Source organism: Aulonocara sp. 'chitande type north' Nkhata Bay, linkage group LG3 (genome assembly GCF_057382095.1).
Source record: "Aulonocara sp. 'chitande type north' Nkhata Bay isolate Kocher_YH1m ecotype deep benthic linkage group LG3, A_spYH_male_GT1.1, whole genome shotgun sequence".
In the NCBI taxonomy this organism is placed as follows: Eukaryota; Metazoa; Chordata; class Actinopteri; order Cichliformes; family Cichlidae; genus Aulonocara; species Aulonocara sp. 'chitande type north' Nkhata Bay.
This window is the reverse complement of record NC_141346.1, coordinates 27,631,747-27,654,181: the sequence shown is the minus strand read 5'-3', so window position 1 is coordinate 27,654,181 and position 22,435 is coordinate 27,631,747. Positions and strand designations below refer to the sequence as shown.

Genomic DNA, 22,435 nt, shown 5'->3' with positions numbered 1-22,435 from the left:
GACACATAAACATGAGCTCATATTAGTTCCTATTACAGAGGATCATATTTTTTGTTTCAAGGTCAACACACACACATAATTATTGTTATTTTTTACTCCTGTTTTACTGTTGTCTTCAAACATTACTCATAAAACCAAACCTAATAATAACTGTGTGTTTCTTCAAAGCTGCTGAAAACTGAACAGAAGCTGTAGTGAAAACAAACAGAGGAACAAACTCGCTGATGTAACCTGACCTCAGGCAGCCGGGCATGACGGCTGTGTTTGCATATGAAACTACACTCGGTTCTTTGTCCTGTAAGGGCTGATGAAAAAAGTACAGAGTGACAGAAGGACACACGGCAGATGTACGTATTTTATCTTTCATTTATTTTTACTGTAATTCTGTGTCTTCTGTCCTGCTACCAATTAATTATTAGCCAGTCAGCTATCTGGTGAACGTGGTTAAATATTTCAGTCAGTGCACATCATCATGTGAAGCTAAGACCAAATCAGCTGATTATATGGGATAATGTTGTCCTCTGAAAGGGGCTCGTGACCACAAAACCTTTGAGAACCTTTTTACTGGACTGAGGAGGCTGAAGGTTTCCCACTGCAGGCAGAACAGACTCTGTTGGAAGGACTAAAGGTGAGACATGAACCATGAATTTGGTGTTTTGTGTTTTCAGACAATCAGATGATGGTTTTATGTGCTTTGACAAAACCATTAATCCTCTGGGTGATGAGCTCTCTGTGTAGTTTATCATGTTTTTGATTCGGATGGCTGGATCATTTCTGACTTTGTCAGGACGCAGAGCCCTACAGTTCTTAACATAATTATTATTCAATTAAAATGTTTTACGCCATTTAGTAACTGCATTATTTATGTTTAGTTGTTCAAACCCTTTACTTGATGGATGAAATTCAGTAGCCAGGGGCAGGAAATTCAGCAAAACACCAGAACAAGGCAGTGTTTAACCAGTTTAACCAGTCTAACCAGTCTAACAGTTTAGGCGTGTCATCAGTACAGTGAGCACCTGTATTCAAAACAATAATAGATACGAGAAAAACAAGGAAGTGAGCTACAGAATAGTTTACTTAAATACAGACTCAAACTCCTGAAGAATAAAGTGATGAAAGTAAGACAAGACCTTAATAGAGAAAGAACAGAATCAGATCTTATCCTAGTGCAGACAGCAAACAGCTGCAGACAGACAGTGTTCAGGAAGATGATGAAAAAGTGAATCTTTGATCTGATTTATATCATGTAAGTTTTTTATGCTTTTTTTTTTAAATTTGCTTTCTATGTAATCTCCTCTTTAAAAAGTTTAATCATCACAATGATTGTTTGTTGACTCTTTGATTGCCAGAAAACACAGCTCACTTTATTTCAGATTTTTTTGAAAAACAATGAAACCTTAATTATAATATAATATAATATAATATAATATAATATAATATAATATAATATAATATAATATAATATAATATAAAACTATTATTATAATTAAACAGGTATTTGATAGCGATACCTTATTGCTATCAAATATCTCAATAAACAGAAAAAAAATAAAATCTGTGTTTTATTCTCACTTTTCTCTTCCATCAGGTGACTGCAGGTTTTTACCAACATGGAAAGGTATCACACTCAAAACCTCACATTATCGTCACTGCTAAAAGAACAAATACAGAAATGATTTCATACATGCAGTAACTCTCTACAACAAACCTGCTCTCTGTTTTGTTAATTCAATTTAATCCTGCAAAGTTTTTCCAGCGTATGTTCCACCTGGAGATTAAAAAAGTGTATATATATAACCCTGCCTTATTCTTTTCCTCACTCCTCAGACCAGACTCTCCTGAGCCTGAGACCAGACTCAGCTCTGTACTCAGCTCTGCAACAATGAGGAAGAGAAGCTCTCCAGAGAAAGACCGTCCTGACTTTAAAAGCAGGAAACTGTCTCCTGATGAGACGTAAGAGTTAACAAATTGAGTAAACAGGTTTGGTTTAGTCATTTATTTATTTAATTTTTTAACTTTGTTCACAAAAAGAAGAAAAGACAGTTGGATAAACAAACAGACTAAAGAGAACATTGTGAAGAGCATCAAACTTTTTAGCCTTATTGTAATATTATCACTGTGACTAGCTCCAAGTTTATCCTACTTTTTGTGTCTGAAGGCGAAAAATGTGATTTCTCTGCCTGATGGTCTTTTTCTCTGTTCACCAGGATCACTGAGACACCAGATGCACCTGAACCTGAACCTGGACCCAGCTGTGTGTCTTTGAAGAGTGATCGGTCAAAGTTTTTCATCTTTGACTTTAAAGGAACAAAGTCTGCTGCTGCTGAGGAGTAAGACGTTTCACATTTACCTTACAGCTCTGTGGTACACCTAGCCTCAGTCCTGAGATTAAAGAGCTCCATAAGTGAGGCTGCTTCTTTAAAAGAAAAATAAATCTATCTTAACAGCCCTGCATTCCCTGCACTGGGCATCACACTGATTGTAATTTATGTGATAATCAGCAGGAATGTGTCAGCAGTCAGTTTGACTCTTTTATTTGGTAAATGAGAGTTTCAGTATGATGCGGTTGCCAGTTTTGCGCAGGAAGGTGAAATGATCTGCAGCTGTATGTGTGGTGCTGGATGCCACGATATGAGCTGCTGGATTTCTCTAAATATTAAATGATTCTCATAATTCATAGTGACACACCATCCCATCACCATGGCAATCATCAACAAAATCGATAAAGGAAATTAGCAAATCTTTTATTTTTAACCTTATTATTGACATTACATTTTTCACCAGTGGTTCTTTTTTATATGACCTGCATGAAATAACAAGACAAAATGGATTATAATGTAGTAAGATAGTAAGCGCTATACAAATACAGACCATTTATACAAATACAGACCATAAGATGATCATTTTTAGTTCAGCATCGGGACACTGAACACCACAGATGTAGCCGAGTGTAGGCTGATTCAAAGTGTCATCATATGATTTTGTTTATGTGTATTATAAGTTTTTATACTCAGAAAAAAACTTCAGCTGCTGCTGTAAGATGCTCTTCCTTGTATTTTAAAGGCACAAAGGTCAAATTTAAAATGAAACACTTCAACACATCAACATGAATCTGACTTTTTTAATGTGATGATGCAATGTGCAGGAAATATCCATAATATGGTCATTACAAGAAGACTGGTACAGAACCATCACTGACCTGTTAGTTTTGGACTAGTGGAGTCCAATAAATAAGTCTATAAATTAACATAATAGGTTTGTTACAGCACAGTTGTGCTTGTTTTAATCAGGATGATTTTCTAACAGTAGAAGAAGAAATCTGTGGCTTGTATTTATGTGCAAAATGGTTCAAATGTCTTCATGATGTCTCCACAGAGCTGATCAGGAGAGTCTGCAGCATCAAACTGATCTGGACTCAGTATTTAAGGTTTGTACATGTACACCAACCTCTGTTTGTAATTATTTTCATGTTGCACAGTCCAATATTCATCATAAAATAATGGCAAAATATCAGAAATAATTCAACAGTGAATTAATTTTTTACTTTATTTTTATTTATAAAACACTTTTCAAAACAAAGTTTCAGCATAACTTTATAACACGACCTGGAAATAAGGTGCAAGTACCCTGTACTTACGTGGAATTTGCAGGAAACTACAAGGTACATAAGATGTAAGATGGGAAAATGTACCATGAAATAACAGAGTACTTAAAATTACCTAATTTAATTTATGTTATTATTTTATTGTTTCCTGTACAAAACCTGCAATCTAACTATAATAATTATTTTAATTGAGTGTTTTAATTATATATATTTTTTCATTGTTTCCTGTAAAATGAACATAAGTACAGGGTATTTTTGCTAAATTGAAAACAAACACAAAACAAATCTGTGAAAATTCATTTTTACAATGAAGATCTGATTTTTGTTAATTCAGGTTGTGTCATTTATTTTCCAGATGCTGGAGGAAAACATTATCACTTTTGTGAAGAACGAACTAAAGAAGATGCAGAATGATCTGAATCCAGATTATTCAGAGTGTCAGAGGGATGAAGAGGAGGTGTTGGACAGTGAGGAAGAGAAGCAGAGAAGGAGCAGCAGAGAGGCATTTCTCAAACTTGCAGTTAACTTCCTGAGAATAATGAAACAGGAGGAGCTGGCTGACTGTCTGCAGAGCAGTGAGAGGATTTCTCTTCATAAATTCAGTCTTTACAGGAATGAAATTGTCACATTTTCTATAATCATAACACTCATGTTTCTGGTGCTTTCCTGTAGAAAGTCCTGATCCACTTTGTGAGAATACTTTTAAATGTAACCTGAAGAAGAAGTTCCAGTGTGTCTTTGAGGGGATTGCTAAACCAGGAAACCAAACCACTCTAAATCAGATCTACACAGAGCTCTACATCACAGAGGGAGGGACCGGAGAGGTCAACACTGAACATGAGGTCAGACAGATTGAAATGTTTTCCTGGAAACCAAACAGACCAGAAACAACAATCAGGTGTGAAAACATCTTTAAAGCTTCGACTGAAAGAGACAAACCAATCAGAACAGTTCTGACCAAAGGAGTGGCTGGCATCGGGAAAACATTCCTGACACAAAAGTTCACTTTGGACTGGACTGAAGACAAGACCAACCAGGACATCCAGTTCATTTTTCCATTCCCATTCAGAGAGCTGAATTCACTGAAGGATAAAAAGTTCAGCTTAGTGGGACTTATTCATCACTTCTTCACTGAAGTCAAAGAAGCAGGAATCTGTAACTTTAAAAAGTTCAAAGTTGTGTTCATCTTTGATGGTCTGGATGAGTGTCGACTTCCTCTGAACTTCCACATCACTGAGATCCTCACTGATGTTACAGAGTCCACATCAGTGGATGTGCTGCTGACAAACCTCATCAGTGGACTGTTGCTTCCTTCTGCTCACATCTGGATAACCACACGACCTGCAGCAGCCAATCAGATCCCTGCTGAATATATAGACATGGTTACAGAGATCAGAGGGTTCACTGACCCACAGAAGGAAGAGTACTTCAGGAAGAGACTCAGAGACAAGGAAGAGGCCAACACCATAATCTCTCACATCAAGACATCACGAAGCCTCCACATCATGTGTCACATCCCAATCTTCTGCTGGATCACTGCTGCAGTTCTAGAGAGCGTGTTAAAAACCAAACAGGCTGGAGGAAAGCTGCCCAAGACACTGACTGAGATGTACATGCACTTCCTGGTGGTTCAGACCAAACTGAAGAACATCAAGTATGATGGAGGAGCTGAGACAGATCCTCTCTGGAGTCCAGAGAACAAGAAGATGATTGAAGCACTGGGGAAACTGGCTTTTGAGCAAATGCATAAAGGAAAGCTGATCTTCTATGAAACAGACCTGACAGAGTGTGGCATTAATGTCAGAGAGGCCTCAGTGTACTCAGGAGTGTTCACACAGATTTTTAAAGAGGAGAGAGGGCTGTACCGTGAGAAGGTTTACTGTTTTGTCCATCTGAGTGTTCAGGAGTTTTTAGCTGCTCTTAATGTCCATCTGACATTCACCAACTCTGGTATCAACCTGCTGAAAGAAGAAGAAACAGCCTCAGTGCAGACTGATGAGTCTTCAGTAAGACAGTTCTACCAGAGTGCTGTGGACAAGGCCTTAAAAAGTCCAGATGGACATCTGGACATGTTTCTTCGCTTCCTCCTTGGTCTTTCGATGCCATCCAATCAGGATCTCCTACAAGGCCTGCTCACACAAACAGGAATCAGCTCACAGATAAATCAGGAAACAGTCAAGTACATTAAAGAAAGAATGAATGGCGCTCTCTCTCCTGAAAAAAGCATGAATCTACTCCACTGTCTGAATGAATTGAATGATGACTCTATAGTGAAGGAGGTCCAGCATCAACTGAGTTCAGGACACCTGTCTAAAGTTGATCTCTCTCCTGCTCAGTGGTCAGCTCTGGTCTTCATCTTACTGTCATCAGAAGCAGGTCTGGCTGTGTTTGACTTGAGGAAATATTCAGCTTCTGAAGAGGCTCTTCTGCAGCTGCTGCCAGTGGTCACAGCCTGTAAGAAAGCCCAGTAAGTATCCATTTTAATCCTGGCAAGACATTGCTTTAAAGTATTTATTTCAAAAGTTTGGAAAGTTCACTGCTATTCATGTCTTTCCAGGTTGGGTGGCTGTAACCTCACAGAGAGAAGCTGTGAAGCTCTTTCCTCAATTCTAAGTTCTCAGTCCTCCAGACTGAGAGAGCTGGACATGAGTAACAACAACCTCCAGGACTCAGGAGTGGAGCTGCTTTGTGTTGGACTTGGGAATCCACACTGTGTGCTGGAAACTCTCAGGTTAGCTGACTCTTTGTTTCAGGAGATTTGGATATTTCACAACAACTGTCATTATTTTATAGATTAAACATGTTGTTACTTTTTTGGTGTAAGCCCTGAAAGAGAACAGTAGAGTAGACTTGAAACACACACTTCATAAATCAGAAAAATATGACTTTATCTATGATTGTCCATCATAGCAAAAAAGACAGAAAGTCAATGTGTTTTGTTCTTTTTTAAAACTGAGTGAAGAAAAGCCAGTTTGTTTGTTTTTTAACTACTTTAACTGAAATCAGAATCTGTTAATTTGACTGCATGTACATCATCAAATTCAGAGCAGTTCATTACAATGATGTGACATGTTGTATGTTTGAAGGTTGTCAGGCTGTCAGATCACAGGAACAGGCTTCACCTCTCTGGCCACAGCTCTGCGCTCCAATCCCTCCTATTTGAAAGAGCTGGACTTGAGCTATAATCATCCAGGAAACTCAGGAATGAAGCTTTTGTCTGCTCTAAAGGAGAATCCACATGTGAAACTGGTCATACTCTGGTAGGAAAACAGGAAATAAAGCTAAAATATATTTTTTTTCTCCAGCATATTGTAAGGTAACCACTGATCTGATTGCCAGTAATACAGTCTGTATGTCCAGTTAAGTGGGCAGCTGTGTGGGTGAATGACTCAGAACCAATCACAGTTAAAACACGAGGAAGGATACACAGCTTGAAGGAGAATGTAACAAATACATAAGGATTGGACCCTCGATACTGACGTTTCAAGACTGTGTCAATCAAAACACCAACATCACATGCCCATGGCTAAGTGAGGTTTGATGTGTTTAACCCCAGATCTGACAGGTGCCTTTGTGATGGTTCTGGGTCTGTGATCCTGTTTATAGTTTCGTTTTGCTGCTTCCTGCTGCGTTCCCTATGTCCTCACTTCATGCTCCACACAGTCACAGCCTTACCTCCCTGTTTTTAGTCAGCTGAGGCACCAGGATTCCTATTTTCATGAACAAGTCATCTGTGCAGGAACACGTTATTTTTAATTGTGATTGGGAAGAATTATATATGCTCTCAGTTCAATTAAGTAAGTAAGTAAGTAAGTAAAATTTTATTTATATAGCACATTTCTAGATAAAAGATCACAAAGTGCTTCACAAGGGATAAAAAAAAACAAAAAAAAAACAAAAACAAAAAAAAACAGTCAAAAGTTAACAAAACGCAATTTTAAAAAGTACTCAGATTCAAAATGTAATTAAATAAATATTGACTTAATTGGAATGTTTGCTGTCATAGCCTCCTGAGAATCGAGAAAAAAATCATCTTCTCATTGAACTTTTTATTGTTTTCTGCATGCAGGACTCAGTAGGTCTATTGAGGCTGGAAATAACCGTAGCTACAAAACAAAAACAATAACAGGAACAACTTGACTTGAAAAACGGATTCAGACTCAAAAAATCTAAAGCCTTTGTCATTATCAGAATGAGCACAGCAGTCTTTTCTCAAAATATTTTTTTCTATATATTTATTTGTTTTGTTTTGCACTGAATAACTAAGCAACGGAAACATCCTCACACGTGTTAACAGAAAGAGAAAATAGTATTTGAAGCACAGTGTTCATTGTAGTGACAGAAACACAGGGAGGCAGAAAATAAAGCAGACTGAAGGTTGTATTTAGGTATTTAGATAATTTAAGAACCTGGTACAGACCAGATGATTTATTTTTTTAATTGTGCTTTGATACATAAAACCTTAGAACCGTATTATCTGTTTGACTTTATTAAGAGATAAAATAAAACACAAGGTTATTTCTCTAGAAAAGATGAATCATAGAACATAAAGGCCATGTCTGCACACTAAAAGATAATGTGCTCATTTCAGTGTGGAGCCTCAAGGAGTCCAGTGGATGAGACCAGGTCTAAGGAAATGTAAGTATTTTTGATTTATGAGCTGCATTCACACAAACTTGTACTGTTCTACATTTTTTCTCACGGTTCCTTTTAGATTTCTGTGATCTGACGCTGGATCCAAACACAGCACACAGAAACCTCAAACTGTCTGATGACAACAAGGAGGTGACGCATGTGGAAGAAGATCAGCTGTATCCTGATCATGATCATAGGTTTGATCACTGGCCTCAGCTGCTGTGTACCAACAGTCTGACTGGTCGCTGTTACTGGGAGGTCGAGTGGAGAGGAGAGGTTCATGTTGCTGTAGCTTATGGAGGAATCAGACGGAAAGGAGAAGAGGATGAAAGCAGGTTTGGAAGGACTTACCAATCCTGGAGTCTCTACTGTCGTGATAATATAGGTTACTATGGAAATCATGATTACATTGGAAGAGCCATCCCTCTTCTCCCCTCAGCTCTCTCTCACAAAGTAGCAGTGTATGTGGACTGCTCTGCAGGAACTGTGTCCTTCTACAGTGTCTCTTCTGATAAACTGATCCACCTGCACACCTTCAGCACCACCTTCACTGAACCTGTATATGCTGGGTTTAGAGTGAAGCCTGACTCTAGTATCCACCTCTGTGCTGACTCACAATAATGAACTTACTGTGCAGAGAAATATTCCCACATTGGTGTTTCATACTTTTCCTCATTTAGTATATCAGGTATACTGTCTCGTACATATATTAGTAGGGATGGGTATCGTTTAGGTTTTGTCCGATACCGGTGCCAAACCGGTACTTTTGAAACGGTGCCGGTGCTTAAACGGTGCTCAAACCGGTGCTTAAAGAATGGAGAACACAAAATTGGTCCAAAAACCTCCCATGTTCAGCTGGTTTTTTGTAAAAAGATAACAATGTTAGCCTTTTCTGCAGCTATGGGGCATATATGGTATCACTCTTGGCTGGAAGCAGTGCTTAAACAATGGAAAAAACACAAACTTTTGTCCAAAAACCTCTCATGTTTTCCACTTCTTCTTTGGTCATTTTAGCCTTTTTGGCCAGGGTGAAGGGAGTAACTGCCAGCAAACAAGAAGACAGCCGCATGCAGCTATGATGATGTTTGCTAGTTCACCTTACCTGCATTAATGTAATAACGTGGTTAGCCTACTCAACGCAAATTACACACGAACAACATTAAGCTACTCACACAGAGAAGAACGGCTGCTGCTGCCATCATCATCCTCATCATTTCTGCTACACTGGCAGGGCTATGGGCCAGGACTCTCCTCTTCGGGTTTTTGGGGGATGTTGCTCCACCCGCAGTAGATGCGCTCGGTGTGAGGTCTTGCAGCAAGCTATCAAATACGGCGCATTTCTCGGCTTTTAAAAAAAACGCAGTTGTTTCATCGGATTTGAGGTGTTACCTCCTTTGACAGTATCACAGTATCAGCTTAAAGCACTTGTTGCTGCTGAGTTTGCATCTTTTGCTGTGAAGTACAGCCAGACTTTTGACCGCTTCGCCTTGGGCATTTTTAATCTGTAGCTCTGCTCTAAAAGAACGTACGTATTATACCTGGACCCGCCTACTATCCTCGGAAACGTAAAATGATTGGCTAGAATCTAAAGTGTATCACAGCTCAGGAAAAAAAAAAGCACCGAAATAAAGCACCGAAATGTGCGCTGCTTTTCGGTCTGGTTACTACCGTTTATGATGGCACCGGACACCGGTACCCATCCCTATATATTAGTTTGTTTTTCAGTCGAGAGATGTTGGATTAGACTGATTCTCCTGAAAATTTTTTTAATCATCTTATTGTCTTTGGTGCCTTTTTTAAGAGCAGATATCAGTTTTTACTTCTATACTGCAGTTTAAATACCCACAGGACTTTTAGTGCTGAGGAAAGAGGAACTGTATTTTTAAATCTGTTGCATTACTATCATCTATTACTAAATTTGTTGCATTATACACATTTTAATCATGCTTACACTGATGGATGAAATCTTTGGAACATATAATTTAGACATTTTAGACGTTGTTGGTTAGACTTTGTGATGATGAGAGCTGCAGGCTCTAAATATTTTGTGTATAGGAGTCTTTAATTTTTTTACATTGCATAACTATACATTTGTGTCTCTCTCTTGTTATGCAAATTAAGTAACATTTCACTACAATTAGTTCCTGGAGAAAAGCAATATCACCACTGTGTGACCAGTTTTCACAACAACTGATCTGGATGGTTCTGGATCCATTTATTAGTCTGTGTTGATCCAAATGTAGCTTCTAGTACTGCCGATACAAGAAGAGCAGCTTATGGCTAACTGGACGCTGTGGAGACGTCTCTCTTCAGTTCATAATCAATAAAAACAGTCTGACCTCCAGTCTGTGTTTCTTGACTGAACAGAAACAGTTTTACAATCTGAGATCTTGTTTTTATTCCGTGTTAAAACAGACTCATGAAATGTAACAGAAACGGAAAAGTGAAGACAAAAGAATCAAAAACAGTTGGATTTTTTCTTCTTGACTTCTTGAATATTCTGTCAGTGTATGTTTACTTCTCCCGTGTATATATGTGTGTAGTATACACACCAAGTGTTATTAAAGTTAGGTTAATTAACAAACTTGATTTATTTAATTTACAAACTTGTATAGAGTAAGTTGCAATTCTGTTAAAGTGATTTAATCCTATAGTTTCAGTAGAGCTTGTTTTGGTTGAGTAGATTTATCAGATGTACTTAAAATTTCTTGTTCAAATTAAAAGTATCATACATTTTATATTTCACTAACCCAGTTGTGTGGAACCAGTTGACATAACTGGGTGGAGTAAATACAACATTTTATTTCTTAGAGTGTATTTAAAAGTGACTGTTTGGATTCATTTAACCAAGATAATTAAAATCTGTAAATAAATGAAAAAATGCATCTTTGAAAATGAGAGTAGGATAAAAAAAAATAATCTGAAAAGGTGATGATTGAAGAAAGAGAAAAGTACACAGGAGTATTTTAATCTGTTTGACTGGGTCCAGTGAGCTCACAGCGCCTCCAGCAGGTGGATTCCAGTACTGTTTGTTTTTTAAGCTGTAAACAGTTTCCTTCTCTGCTGTCAGTGTCTGTTTGGAGCCGAGTTACTAAAGAGGTCTTTTATTTGAGCCAGTTTAAATGGTTTAAATTTTTTTTTCTTTTTTTTTATTTATCTTTATTTATTTCAGACATAATAAAACAAACAATAAAAAAAAAACAATATATACTCATCTACATGTATTTTCATTTACGGATACGAATATATGTGTAGATATACTCACACACACGTATTTGTACAGACAAACAAGAAAGAATTCTAATAAAATAAAACACACTCATCTAACATGAGATAACAGTCGTTTGGTCTGAAAAGGAGTAGGAAGAAGTATGCACATACTTATTAACTCCTACCCCTGCTCAACATCTTATTAATCCCACATATTTACCTAATTCTCCTCATCGTATACTCTACACAATACACAAGAAACTTATGTCAACAAGATTTGAAATATCTGTCTCCTCACTAACGGGACCTAAAACACAACCCAGCTGACTAGAAAACACAAAAGCGCACCACCTGGTGGCCAGAGGTGGAAACACAAATGAAAGCAAAGCACACATACACAGCTCCTTCAAGTTTGGTGAAGTGTGCAGCTCTCTGAACACATGAGGCAGAGTTCATGTCACAGCCACTGCTGCAGCAGCAACAAAGTGAGCCACAAAAGACAAGAGCTGTTTCTCAACATCAAATACTCCAAGTTTGTTCTTCCTTAGTTGCTAATTCAAACTTGGCAAATGAACTTAAGCGCCCAGACTTCTGAGCATGGGAGGACACACACACACACACATTTCGACTGTGATTAATATATAAAACGGAAATTATTAGAGGCCACATAAATAAAAATATATATTACTGATTTATTTTATTATTTTTTTGAAGTGGAAATGTGGAGTTAACAGTTGTTTGTAGACAAAACTCTTATGGCTTATATACAGTCTACTAAATGACTTGTGTAGATGAGTTAGTGAAATTCTACTTCAGAATTGGTATTTATTAAAATTATTTCTCTTTTAGCACATAAACAGTGGTGAGAGTTATAAGGCCATGTGGTGGTGCAGAAAGCTGCATCTGGTCAGAAGGGAACAAACACACAAACTTGTTGGCTGGATTTGTATAAAATGAAATGTCTGGCAATGGACAGAAGCAAGGATATCGATGGTTACACCCTTGTGCAATGAAGAGGATGCATGTTGTATCACAAGACACGATAAGACAGCTGATTGTTTTGTTTCACTGAGGCATTTTGTGAGGGTATAGCTGCTGTGGCATTTGTCTGGCTTGAAACAACAGCTGTAATCTCCACATTTCGACTTTTCTCAAAATACTATTTTGAGGTAAAACTCCTTCCTTTCATTAATGTGACCTTAGTACTCTGCTGTACCACTAATTACCCAAATTGTTTTGAAGGATTTCTCCAAAACATGTAGTGATCGAAGATATTGATAGTCTGATATAATAAGTGTTTGAAGTTGTGCAGAACTTGTCTGTGTCACCATTTCACAGAATATGATCAGGACGTGACAATAGCCAAATTGTCCAGCAGGTGCCACTGTGGAGATGGTTTGAGATTGTTTGGAATCATCAATACAAGCACAAAGACTTCAAATGTTTCACGAAATCTCGCTTTGCTCATCACTAGTATGGTGACAACTTCACAGGAGGTCCGTATCTCAGCACTGTCATAGTTAAAGGTGACCTTCATAAACCGAGAAACTGACATTCATGTTTGCCACAGGAAATCCACATTTACTCCTAACTAAGCGTTTAAATGCACAAAGGGCAAAAATAAGATACGAAACAGACACTGAGGCAGAGACTAAGATGCATAAACTTGACAGGGACAAAAGGAAAACAAACATGAAAATGAAACTGACTAAACATTTGAGACACAGGGTTCATAAGAACAACAGTCACATTTTTACTCAAAGTCCCCAGATACATTCATTAGACACTATTATGTCTAACATTTTGTCAGATTGAAGAAACCTTGTTGTATTTCCCATCAATTTCAGTGCAAAGTGTTTCACATGTAAAACCCAACATGGGAAATAGACTATGTGCACGTTAGCATATGCTACTTCCGGTGTGGAAACTCCTGTGGGGAGCTTTGTTTCCGGTGTCCTATTCGCGCCTTGTTTATGGCCCAAATCAAGTTAAGCAAATGAATGAATCAAGCGGCGATTTACATTTCTATAGATGTCTTGGGCATTTACCCAATATGTCTGTAAATGATGTTCATCGACTTGTCGATATTTTTTCCCCCGCGCCTCAGAGCAAAAGAGAAAATGGATTCAAATGTTATATTTCTCAGCTGTCCCTCGTTTATCGCGGGTGTTATGTTCTAAAAATAACCAGCGATAGGTGAAATCAAGTAGCCAATTTTAATTTTTGACGGTGCGAAACGTTTCGTCGACATAAAATACTGCACCTCAGAGTCACACTGCTAGTGATCGATGCAGCGATTCTGTACTGTACAGGAGAGATGTCACGGAGGAGATCGTCTGCAGCGATCAGGATGCAGGAAACAATGTGATTTAAAAAAAAAGAAATTTTTGTGTGGCTTTTTTTCACGGTTTGTTAACATGCTGTGTAGGTGTGTACTTGACTAGCTGATATCAACAAAACAGGGGAAACATCTGGTTTGACTATTCTTCACCTGTAGTTTGAATGCTGAATATTTGCCTGTTTAAATCATAATAATTGTCACTATACAGAGATGTGCTTCTGAATGTGGACGATGTGTCTTCTGCATGCAGTGATGCAGTTCTGCTTGTGTTGAGTGATGTAAACAACTGATCGATCTAAACGCTTTAAACGTCAAAGTTGATCATTAGATTTTTTTATGACACAACAGTGGCGAGTGTTCCCACCTTCTGCTCTTTGTAACTTAACGCGATCTTTCCGTTTTCGAGTTTTGGACATGATTTTGGAGTATATCTACACAGTAGCGATTGACCGCAAAGTAAAGCAACCGGAAATGTACAACCCCACATCCGGTCTCAAACCAGGAAGTTAGCATTTTCTCGTGTACAGGGTCTATTCTGCAATTCTCCAGTTGAGGTGCTTGATCAGATTACTGGAACGCAAAACAAACAGCAAACAACACAAACAAACGACAAATCTCCAGAAGCAAAGTTAGATAATTATCTGCTATCAGATATTTATCATAAGTAAGCACATAGATGTATAAATCATACAGTAGACAACAATGAATGAAATAAAACCAAATGTTTACAACATTTTTCAGTTACAGTTGGGAAATAGCAATCGATTTGTGAAATCACAAATCTCAAAATTCATTTTTACTTTTTAGATTTTGGTCTTTAATAATGAAGAGTGGGTTTTGTCCTGTTGCTTTTGGACTCTTTGTGTTTGATGGTTGGATCCCAGTTCTCATGTGTTACAGATAACTGAAAAAAAAAAAAGACAATAACCTCATGCAGCATCACAGTTTAATGCAAATTGAACTTTAAAAAAACAGAAGCACAAAGTTTATTCAAGAGAAACAAACAAACAAAAAAAAATGTAACATTATAAATATCATAGGAAGTTAAACAGATTTGCTTCAGAGCAGCATACATGTACTACAGTGTCTGGAAACAGAACTAAAGGGGCTTTCACACTTTTAGATATGACATCCTGAAATTATGATGCTGTGGAATAACCTCAAAGGACCAAAAAATATGTTGTATGCATTTATATCTACATAATTATAGAAAATATTTCTGTCTGGTATTAAAATTGTTCACTTTGTCTTCACCTCCCACTGCTGGTAAAGACGACTGTTAAGATGTATCTGTCCCACTGCGCAAGTGTCCAGTGAAGGGGGGCATGGCTACGTGCAGGTGGGAAGGGGGAGTAGAAGTTTTGGAGGGTCAGGTTTTTTTTGTGTGGTTGAACGAAAGAAGGCGACCATTAAAGTTGGAGTTAACATACCAGTTGTGTGATTATTGGACTAACACTACAAGGATATTATTGAAGGAACCGTAATAACAGGTAACATCACCTCTTTTCACTACATTTCACTGAGAAAGTCACACTGACAGCATGAATCAACAACACTCACTGAAACCTGCAACAACAGACAAGTGATGAAAACAAGTGACACAAACTCACCTCTATGTTTGTGTCATTTTCTCTGGTGTTCAGTCCAAAGTTCCTCCTTGTCTTACTAATGTAGCAGAGCATGAGGAAAACAGCCATCAGCAAAACACCATCCACGGACGCACGCACAACCAGAAGCCAGGAGCAGTCAGGACAATGTGTAGAGACTCCTGCAGTGACACTTTCACTCTGTGTTGTTGCTGTCTGAGTTTAGACTGAAGACCAGAGGCGATCGTGCCTTTGCTTCAGCTGCACCCAACCTTTGGAATAGCCTCCCTGCTTCTATTCGAGCCTTGGACTCTATCCAGTCCTTTAAATCAAGATTAAAAGCATATCTATTTGACTTGGCTTTCCCGACCAGTTAATACCCTTTTAAATCTTTTAATTATTAAACTTTTAAATCTTTTATTAGATTTTATTAAATGTATTATTTTTATTAATTTTACTGCTGTTTTTGTCTTCATAGCATATTTTGTATTTATCTAACTCTCCTGGTCTGTTAGTGCCTCTATCCTATCTGTGCTTGTGCCTGATTTGTACCCTGTTTTTGACTTATGTTGACTCTCCATATTACTGTGAAGCACTTTGGTGTGCCTTCGGGTTTTTAAATGTGCTATATAAATAAAATTGTATTGTATTGTATTGTATTGTTAGAAAGGTATAATGATGTCTCAACCCATCAGCTGATCTCTGGCAGTAACAACAATCTCACCTCAAAGTCACCAAAAGTTAAAAGTTTTTTTTACTGTTTTGAAAAGAAACTTACCATCAATGACAAGAACATATTCATTCACACATGAATCTGGAGACAGAGGGTTCCCATAACCACAGATGTACTTTCCTGTGTCTGACTTGGACGACTGTGTGATGGTTGCATACAGTCCGTACACAGATCCTGGTCTGTATTCAATGCTGTATCTGCCACTCTCAGATTTGTTATTAGTTGTGTCAATGAGGATCTCCCCTTCATTCTTACACTCATTCTTACAAAAGAACTTCCTGTGTCCATATGTGTTGTTGGAACATACCAATGTCATCTTTTCTCCCTCAGTTTGTGTGCGATAAAAACCAACGTTTTTATCCAGATCTGTGAAATAGAAGAACATTAATTAGTCTGAACTGAACCAGTTTGTGGGGGAGGTGTGATCCCTGGCTCAGCTGCAGGGGAGGTGTGGTCCCTGGCTCAGCTGCAGGGGAGGAGTGGGGCAGTGAGCTCAAAGGGGCAGTGCCAAGGAGGCTGGAGGGACAGGTGGTGGTCATTTAACCATTGAGGTTTCTCCCTATATATATAGTGAAGGCGGAGACCTGAGAGAGAGAGTTTGTGTGCTTATGACTTATGTGCCGAAACGTAAAGCCACGTGTGTGGCACTTCAATAAACACCCCACAAGCATACAACATACAACATACTAGTGTGTTGGGTCATTTTTTACACTGTTGTATTATGATTATATTTCATGGATCAAATGAGCACAGTTATCATTTCATAATAAATCAGAAAAATCTGAAAAACACATTCTTACCTGATCCTCTGAGAATCAAAACTTGTTGTTGCATATTTAATGAACCCATGCAAAATGTAACATACATACTATGAACTTAAAGAGCAGCATTATAGACCCTTGAAGTTCACCGGTGTGACTGCAAATGTTTTAGTTTTTGTTTCATTTGTCCTTTTTTTGAGGCATTTCTCAGGACTCACAGCTTGAAGATGAGCCTGTATATAAAAAAGGTGACTAACTTCTTTTTAGCATGATGACACTCTTGGAAGATCATCAACTTTTTAGGTCAAACATTTCTTCTGTTACTCTCCATCATAGGAATTAAATTAGTAGATTTCATCTATTTAAATCATGATGTAAACCATGATACTGATGCTCAAAATCAGTTATAGACAAAAGAAAATCTGAACAAAAGCAAGATTTTGCTTTAGACTTTGATAGTTGGAGGTGGTGTAAAACTCAGTTTTAGCAGAGCCTAAATTTGAATCAATAAATCATTGAATATTATTGTAGGATTTACACTGAGGTGCTAAAACGTTATCTTAGTACAGTTGTCACATGCCATATAACATGGATACTTAAGTGGAATAACAGGTAAAATGTGCTTGTATTTATTGATTGAACAGGTTGATCTAAAAGTGGTCCACATTACTAAATTAGACCTGGGGGGTCTCCACATTTTCAATTTCAGTGACCTTTAGTAAAAACTCACCATTTGAAACTCTGACCTCAAAGTCAAAGTATGAATCTGGAGCAGAAGATCTTCCCAAACCACACCTGTACATTCCTGCGTCAGTCTTGATCATTTGTGAGAAGCTTAAAAACACAATTCCTCTTCTTGGAGATCCATCTTTATACTTCATGCTGTATCTGCCACTCTGAGCTGTGCTTCCATCTGTTTTAATGAGGATATCTTCTGCTCGCTCACATTTTTCCTTACAGAAGAACTTTGTGCTTCCAGACAAAGATAAGTTGCAGTTAAGCGTGCCATTAAATCCTTCAGCTGCAGACCAAATATTATGTTTTGCCTTGACGAGCCCAGCTGGACCTGTCAGATGAAAAATAATAATAATACATTTAACACAAGATGGATAATCACAACATTATTTACTGTATGTAGATAAATGTATTTCATAAAGTGTTTTATAAAGTTGAGTATATTTTGAATTAAAGAGCAACATTAAGATCATCAGTCCTCACCTGACAAGAAGCAGAAGAAGAGAAAATGGAGGATTTTCATTCTGATGCAGAAAAGTCGTTAAACTTCAGAAGAACAGCGTCTGACTCTTCACTCTGTCAGATCATCAGAAAACTGAATTTACTGAATGAGTTGTTTCCTTTTTATCACTTCCTTCAACTTTTTTAGATGCATCCATCACACGATGATGTAGATCAGTGCTGTGAAGTTTCCCTGATGCCGTAAGTGTGAATGAAAAGAGTTTCAGACCAAATTTGACTTTGAAAACCTGACGACAGCTGGTTCAACCTCTGAGAGGAACACATGAAGCACATTGATTTTTTCTCCAGGTTATAAAATGTTCCTGGCATTTTATTCTCATCTGAATATTGTGTTTGGCTTAAGGAATAAAAAGGATATTTATTTATTTATTTATTTCTGAATCACCATCATTTCTTGATGTTGCACTCTGAGATTATTTAACATTAAATACTCAAAATAAATCATAGAGTTGATATAAAGCTAAAAATATCTGATCAAATCATCCCATGCACAAATCTTACAAACTGAATTTATAAGCAACAACAAAAACCTGTCACCAGCTTAACAGATGGATAAAACTAGAGTCCTCACTGCAGGGCCCAGGTCTGATTCTGCCTCCGACCACTTCCTGTGTCATTTCCCCTCACACTCTCATCACCCTCCTGTTTCCTTTCTGTGCTATCTAAAAAACAAAAATAAACAACATCTCAAAGCTGACTGTTTTCTTAGGAATAAAGAGGCATATTAATTAATTTGTTTAGAAATCTTTTTTTTTTTTCTTTTGCTGTCTCATTTTGAGATTATTTTATATAAAATATTGAAAGTAAATGGCACAATTAGCCAAATGGCACAAATTTGAAAATGGATTTAAAGACTTTCTTTGAACATGAACCCTTTTGTAATCTCTGAAGAGGAAAACACATATCCCTGTTATGTAGCAAGAACAGCAGGCTACACAGAGATACCCTGAGATATTGTATTCCTCTACCTGATAGACAACAGTAAACCATTTAAAATATAAAATTAAAAATATTCGATCAAATCATTTCATGCAGGAATCTTACAAATTGAAAGCAACAACAACAACAACAACCTCTCACCAGCTTAGGTAAAGGAAGAAATTACAATGAAGGTAAAAATAAATACTTCTGTTGTCTCCTTCCTGGTGGTTTGAGAGTTGTTTTGAACTTCAGTGAAATTTACCAGTTATTAAAGTAAGAAGGAGTCGCTAGAACTCAGTTATGCTCACCTTCACCTTCACTGTCTGCCAGCTTCAAAGAAACTTGCATAAAGTCTCTGTCTAGGCCGTCATAGTTGGAGGAGGGAGTGGGTTTGACTCACTGTCATTAACTCACTAACTCACTGTCAGACTGAATTTACAGTGTTGTTATAGTTAACCTGGCTGAGCAGACGACCAATGTAGTGAAGGTTATAGTCCTCACTGCAGGGCCTGGGTATGAATCTACCTCAAACCATGTCCTGTGTGTCATTTCCTCTCACACTTCCCACCCTCCTGTCTACTAAACACCACAACATTACTGCCAGCTTGATCATTAAGTACCCATACAGCCAGATCCATTTATTTGTTGTGTTTATTTGTTGTGTTTATTTGTTACGTTGAGCTGCAGATGATTCTGCTTGCACCATGTGACAAAACAGCCCAGTATTCAGCCTCATCTCTGTCACTGTGTCACAGTCAGAGACCAAACCAGACAAACGGACTCAATTGCAGATACAAACAGAGTCACTGGGAAACATGATAACAAGACGTTATTTACAAACACAGAATCACAGCTATGATGTGACTATGAACTGTGAACCATGATGTACGTGAGATTCTAAGAAGTAGTTTAACAAACGTGAACTGTACAACAAACATGAAGTACTAGGAAACTATACACATATGAATTCTGTGACGTGGGGAAAAGGGAAGTCAGGCTGAGGGAACGAAACCAGGAGACTTTTGAGTCACTGTAACGAGAGGAGATAAAGTTCAGAAGGTGTTTTTCTGCAGGTCAGGAAAGACCAAATATGGACAAGAACTGTGTTACTTATTGTAGGTGGAGGATCTGCATGAGAGGGGTAAGTGTTCCGAGTGAGGCGGTGATGGATACCGGTGGTGGTATACACATGTGGTATACACATGTGGTATCCGGTAACTGTGGCAGGGAGGAGAAGTGAGCAGGAGCTGTGGAGGAAGAGCTGCAGAGAAAACTGGCGTCCAAATGAAGGTGAGTATTGTCAGAGTTTGAGCATCGGGATCAGGTGGATGACTACAGGCAGAGAATATCACTGTAAACAATATCACAAGAGCTGTGTCGGCCTACACTAACAGAGGTTAGTTGAAGACCTGGTGACGCTGGTCTTAAGTATTGGCAGCTTAATTGCCAACAGGTGTGGACTGCAGGCTGTAATGCAATGACTCCGCCCAGAGGTGGAGCCACCGGCTCTATGGAAAAACCTGCACTCAGCCGGACCATGACACACTGATACATCCAACCACTGCAGAGTCATCATAAAACTTCTGAAGATGGCAAACTCAACATGAACAATTTATAAAAGACTCCACAAAGCTGGGTGGGACAGGCCTTGAGGACACAGCACTCATCTGGTCTGGTCCAGCAGATGTTGTAACAGTCACAATGGTGTGGTGTCTCTTTAAGACAACCCAAGTCGAGGGTTAATGTTGTCATCCATATGCGCCACTGGCTCTCTCTGTGATTGTGTGGACATGTGCTTACACGCTAGTGCATGAGGATGGACAGATTTTATGTTTTACCTCTCCAGACACCTTTGTTTGCAACGTAATGGGTTGTACGAACACTATGCGCTATGTTTGTTAAGCTGCAGCCGTTCAACCGGGCTTATATGGTTGATGAACAGAAGGTATATTAAAGAACATACTGTGGAATTCCCAATGCCAGTGCGAGTGTGTATTCTTTCGACTATCCTGCTAAGTGTTTTGCCGCCTCCTCTCAACCACTAAACACAACCCGACGTTACAACGTGCTTGATTGGAGTCTTCTCCTTTGTCTTTGAATCTGGTCACGAGTGGAAGTGAATGGTGCAGGAGAGGCAGCAATGGTGCAATGTGTCCATGCTGGGACAATGGAGCTGGTGCAGAAGGTTATGTAGTGAGTGACACACTCAGTAAGCCCACTGGTGTCCTCACCGTGAGGCTCAGAGTGTCTCCCAGTCTGTCACCTCAAAACAACCCTGTAGTCCCACTAAAGCCTCCTCCGACCACCTACTACTATACTTCTAGTGGTCACAGCTTCCCTCTTCACAATAGGCACATAGCAGGGGTGAAACAGGGGTTTATATAAAAGCTAAAATACTAAAGCTACACCCTCTAATATAAAGCTGCTGCTGAGCAAACATGGCTTATACTCCTACTCTTTCTGTTAACTAGACATAAAAACACTTGAGGTCACCCTCTGATGTGTTTACCACCCCGTCGTAGATCAATCACAGTATCCTGAACTCTCATTGGTAGACGCTTGAATTGTTGTCGTGAAGTTCAGCCTGGATATCTTAAAAAGAAGGAAACTGAACTTCTTTTCAGGCACTTAGACTAACATGACCTGGACCCTTTTAGCGCCCTCTGTAGTTGAACTGTGGAAGTGAAACAGAGCCACAGCCTGCACACACACAGTTTAACACATGAGTAACTGCACAACATGCAGAGCAGGAGTGAACATGCTGCAACACTTCAAACTGATCATAACTGTGTCAATAAAACCATGAATGCTGCCAAACTGCTCAGTGTATGACTCAGACTGATAGCTGCTCCCTTCTCTCTGACACACTGTTGAGTATTTCATATATTTAACCACTTTAACAACTCTGACCTTTGACCTATTCTGGTATTAGTTACAGTTGTTATGGCGATCCTTGGTGACCTCTGATGTTAAAAACAGTATGAGGCTGTGAGCAGGTTAAGAGGCTCATATCTGTGCTGTTTCCTTCATTGATGTAGAGGTGTGTGTGTGTGTGTGTGTGTGTGTGTGTGTGTGTGTGTGTGTGTGTGTGTGTGTGTGTGTGTGTGTGTGTGTGCAGACAGTGAGCAAGAAGACGATGCAGAGGATGATGAAGGTAAAGAGAGCAAAGAAAATGAAGGTCACCCTGAGGGTGGTGAAGGATGAGGAGAGGACAGATTTCTTACATTTTTTGTCCTTCGTGCTTTTGAACCATCAAACTGTAGGTCAGGAAAGCTGATTCTTTTTGTCTGTTTCTGATAATAAAACATGTTTCTGGGGACGTCGTGTTCAGCTGTCTTTATCATGCAGTATAGGAAACATGTTTCAGTGTGAATGTTACAAAGATGA

At 38.6% G+C, this 22,435-nt stretch overlaps 2 protein-coding genes across 2 annotated transcripts; one reads left to right on the top strand and one right to left on the bottom strand.

The window, feature by feature from the left end:
- The first annotated feature begins 157 nt into the window (after window positions 1-157).
- LOC147334951 (protein NLRC3-like) lies at window positions 158-11,426 on the top strand. The gene is made up of 12 exons (XM_086286849.1): window positions 158-347; window positions 529-628; window positions 1,589-1,618; window positions 1,828-1,953; window positions 2,208-2,330; window positions 3,376-3,427; window positions 3,960-4,179; window positions 4,277-6,071; window positions 6,162-6,335; window positions 6,691-6,864; window positions 8,196-8,242; window positions 8,319-11,426. Exons 3-12 carry the CDS (start codon window positions 1,611-1,613, stop codon window positions 8,858-8,860), a joined length of 3,261 nt encoding a protein of 1,086 aa, XP_086142975.1. The 5' UTR covers window positions 158-347; window positions 529-628; window positions 1,589-1,610; the 3' UTR covers window positions 8,861-11,426.
- A 3,181-nt stretch (window positions 11,427-14,607) lies between these two features.
- On the bottom strand, window positions 14,608-18,141 carry LOC147334950 (polymeric immunoglobulin receptor-like). Its single transcript, XM_086286028.1, has 5 exons — window positions 18,089-18,141; window positions 17,601-17,936; window positions 16,155-16,475; window positions 15,401-15,588; window positions 14,608-14,694 (listed from the first exon to the last, which is right to left on the bottom strand). Exons 1-5 carry the CDS (start codon window positions 18,126-18,128, stop codon window positions 14,608-14,610), a joined length of 972 nt encoding a protein of 323 aa, XP_086142154.1. The 5' UTR covers window positions 18,129-18,141.
- Window positions 18,142-22,435: the final 4,294 nt, after the last annotated feature.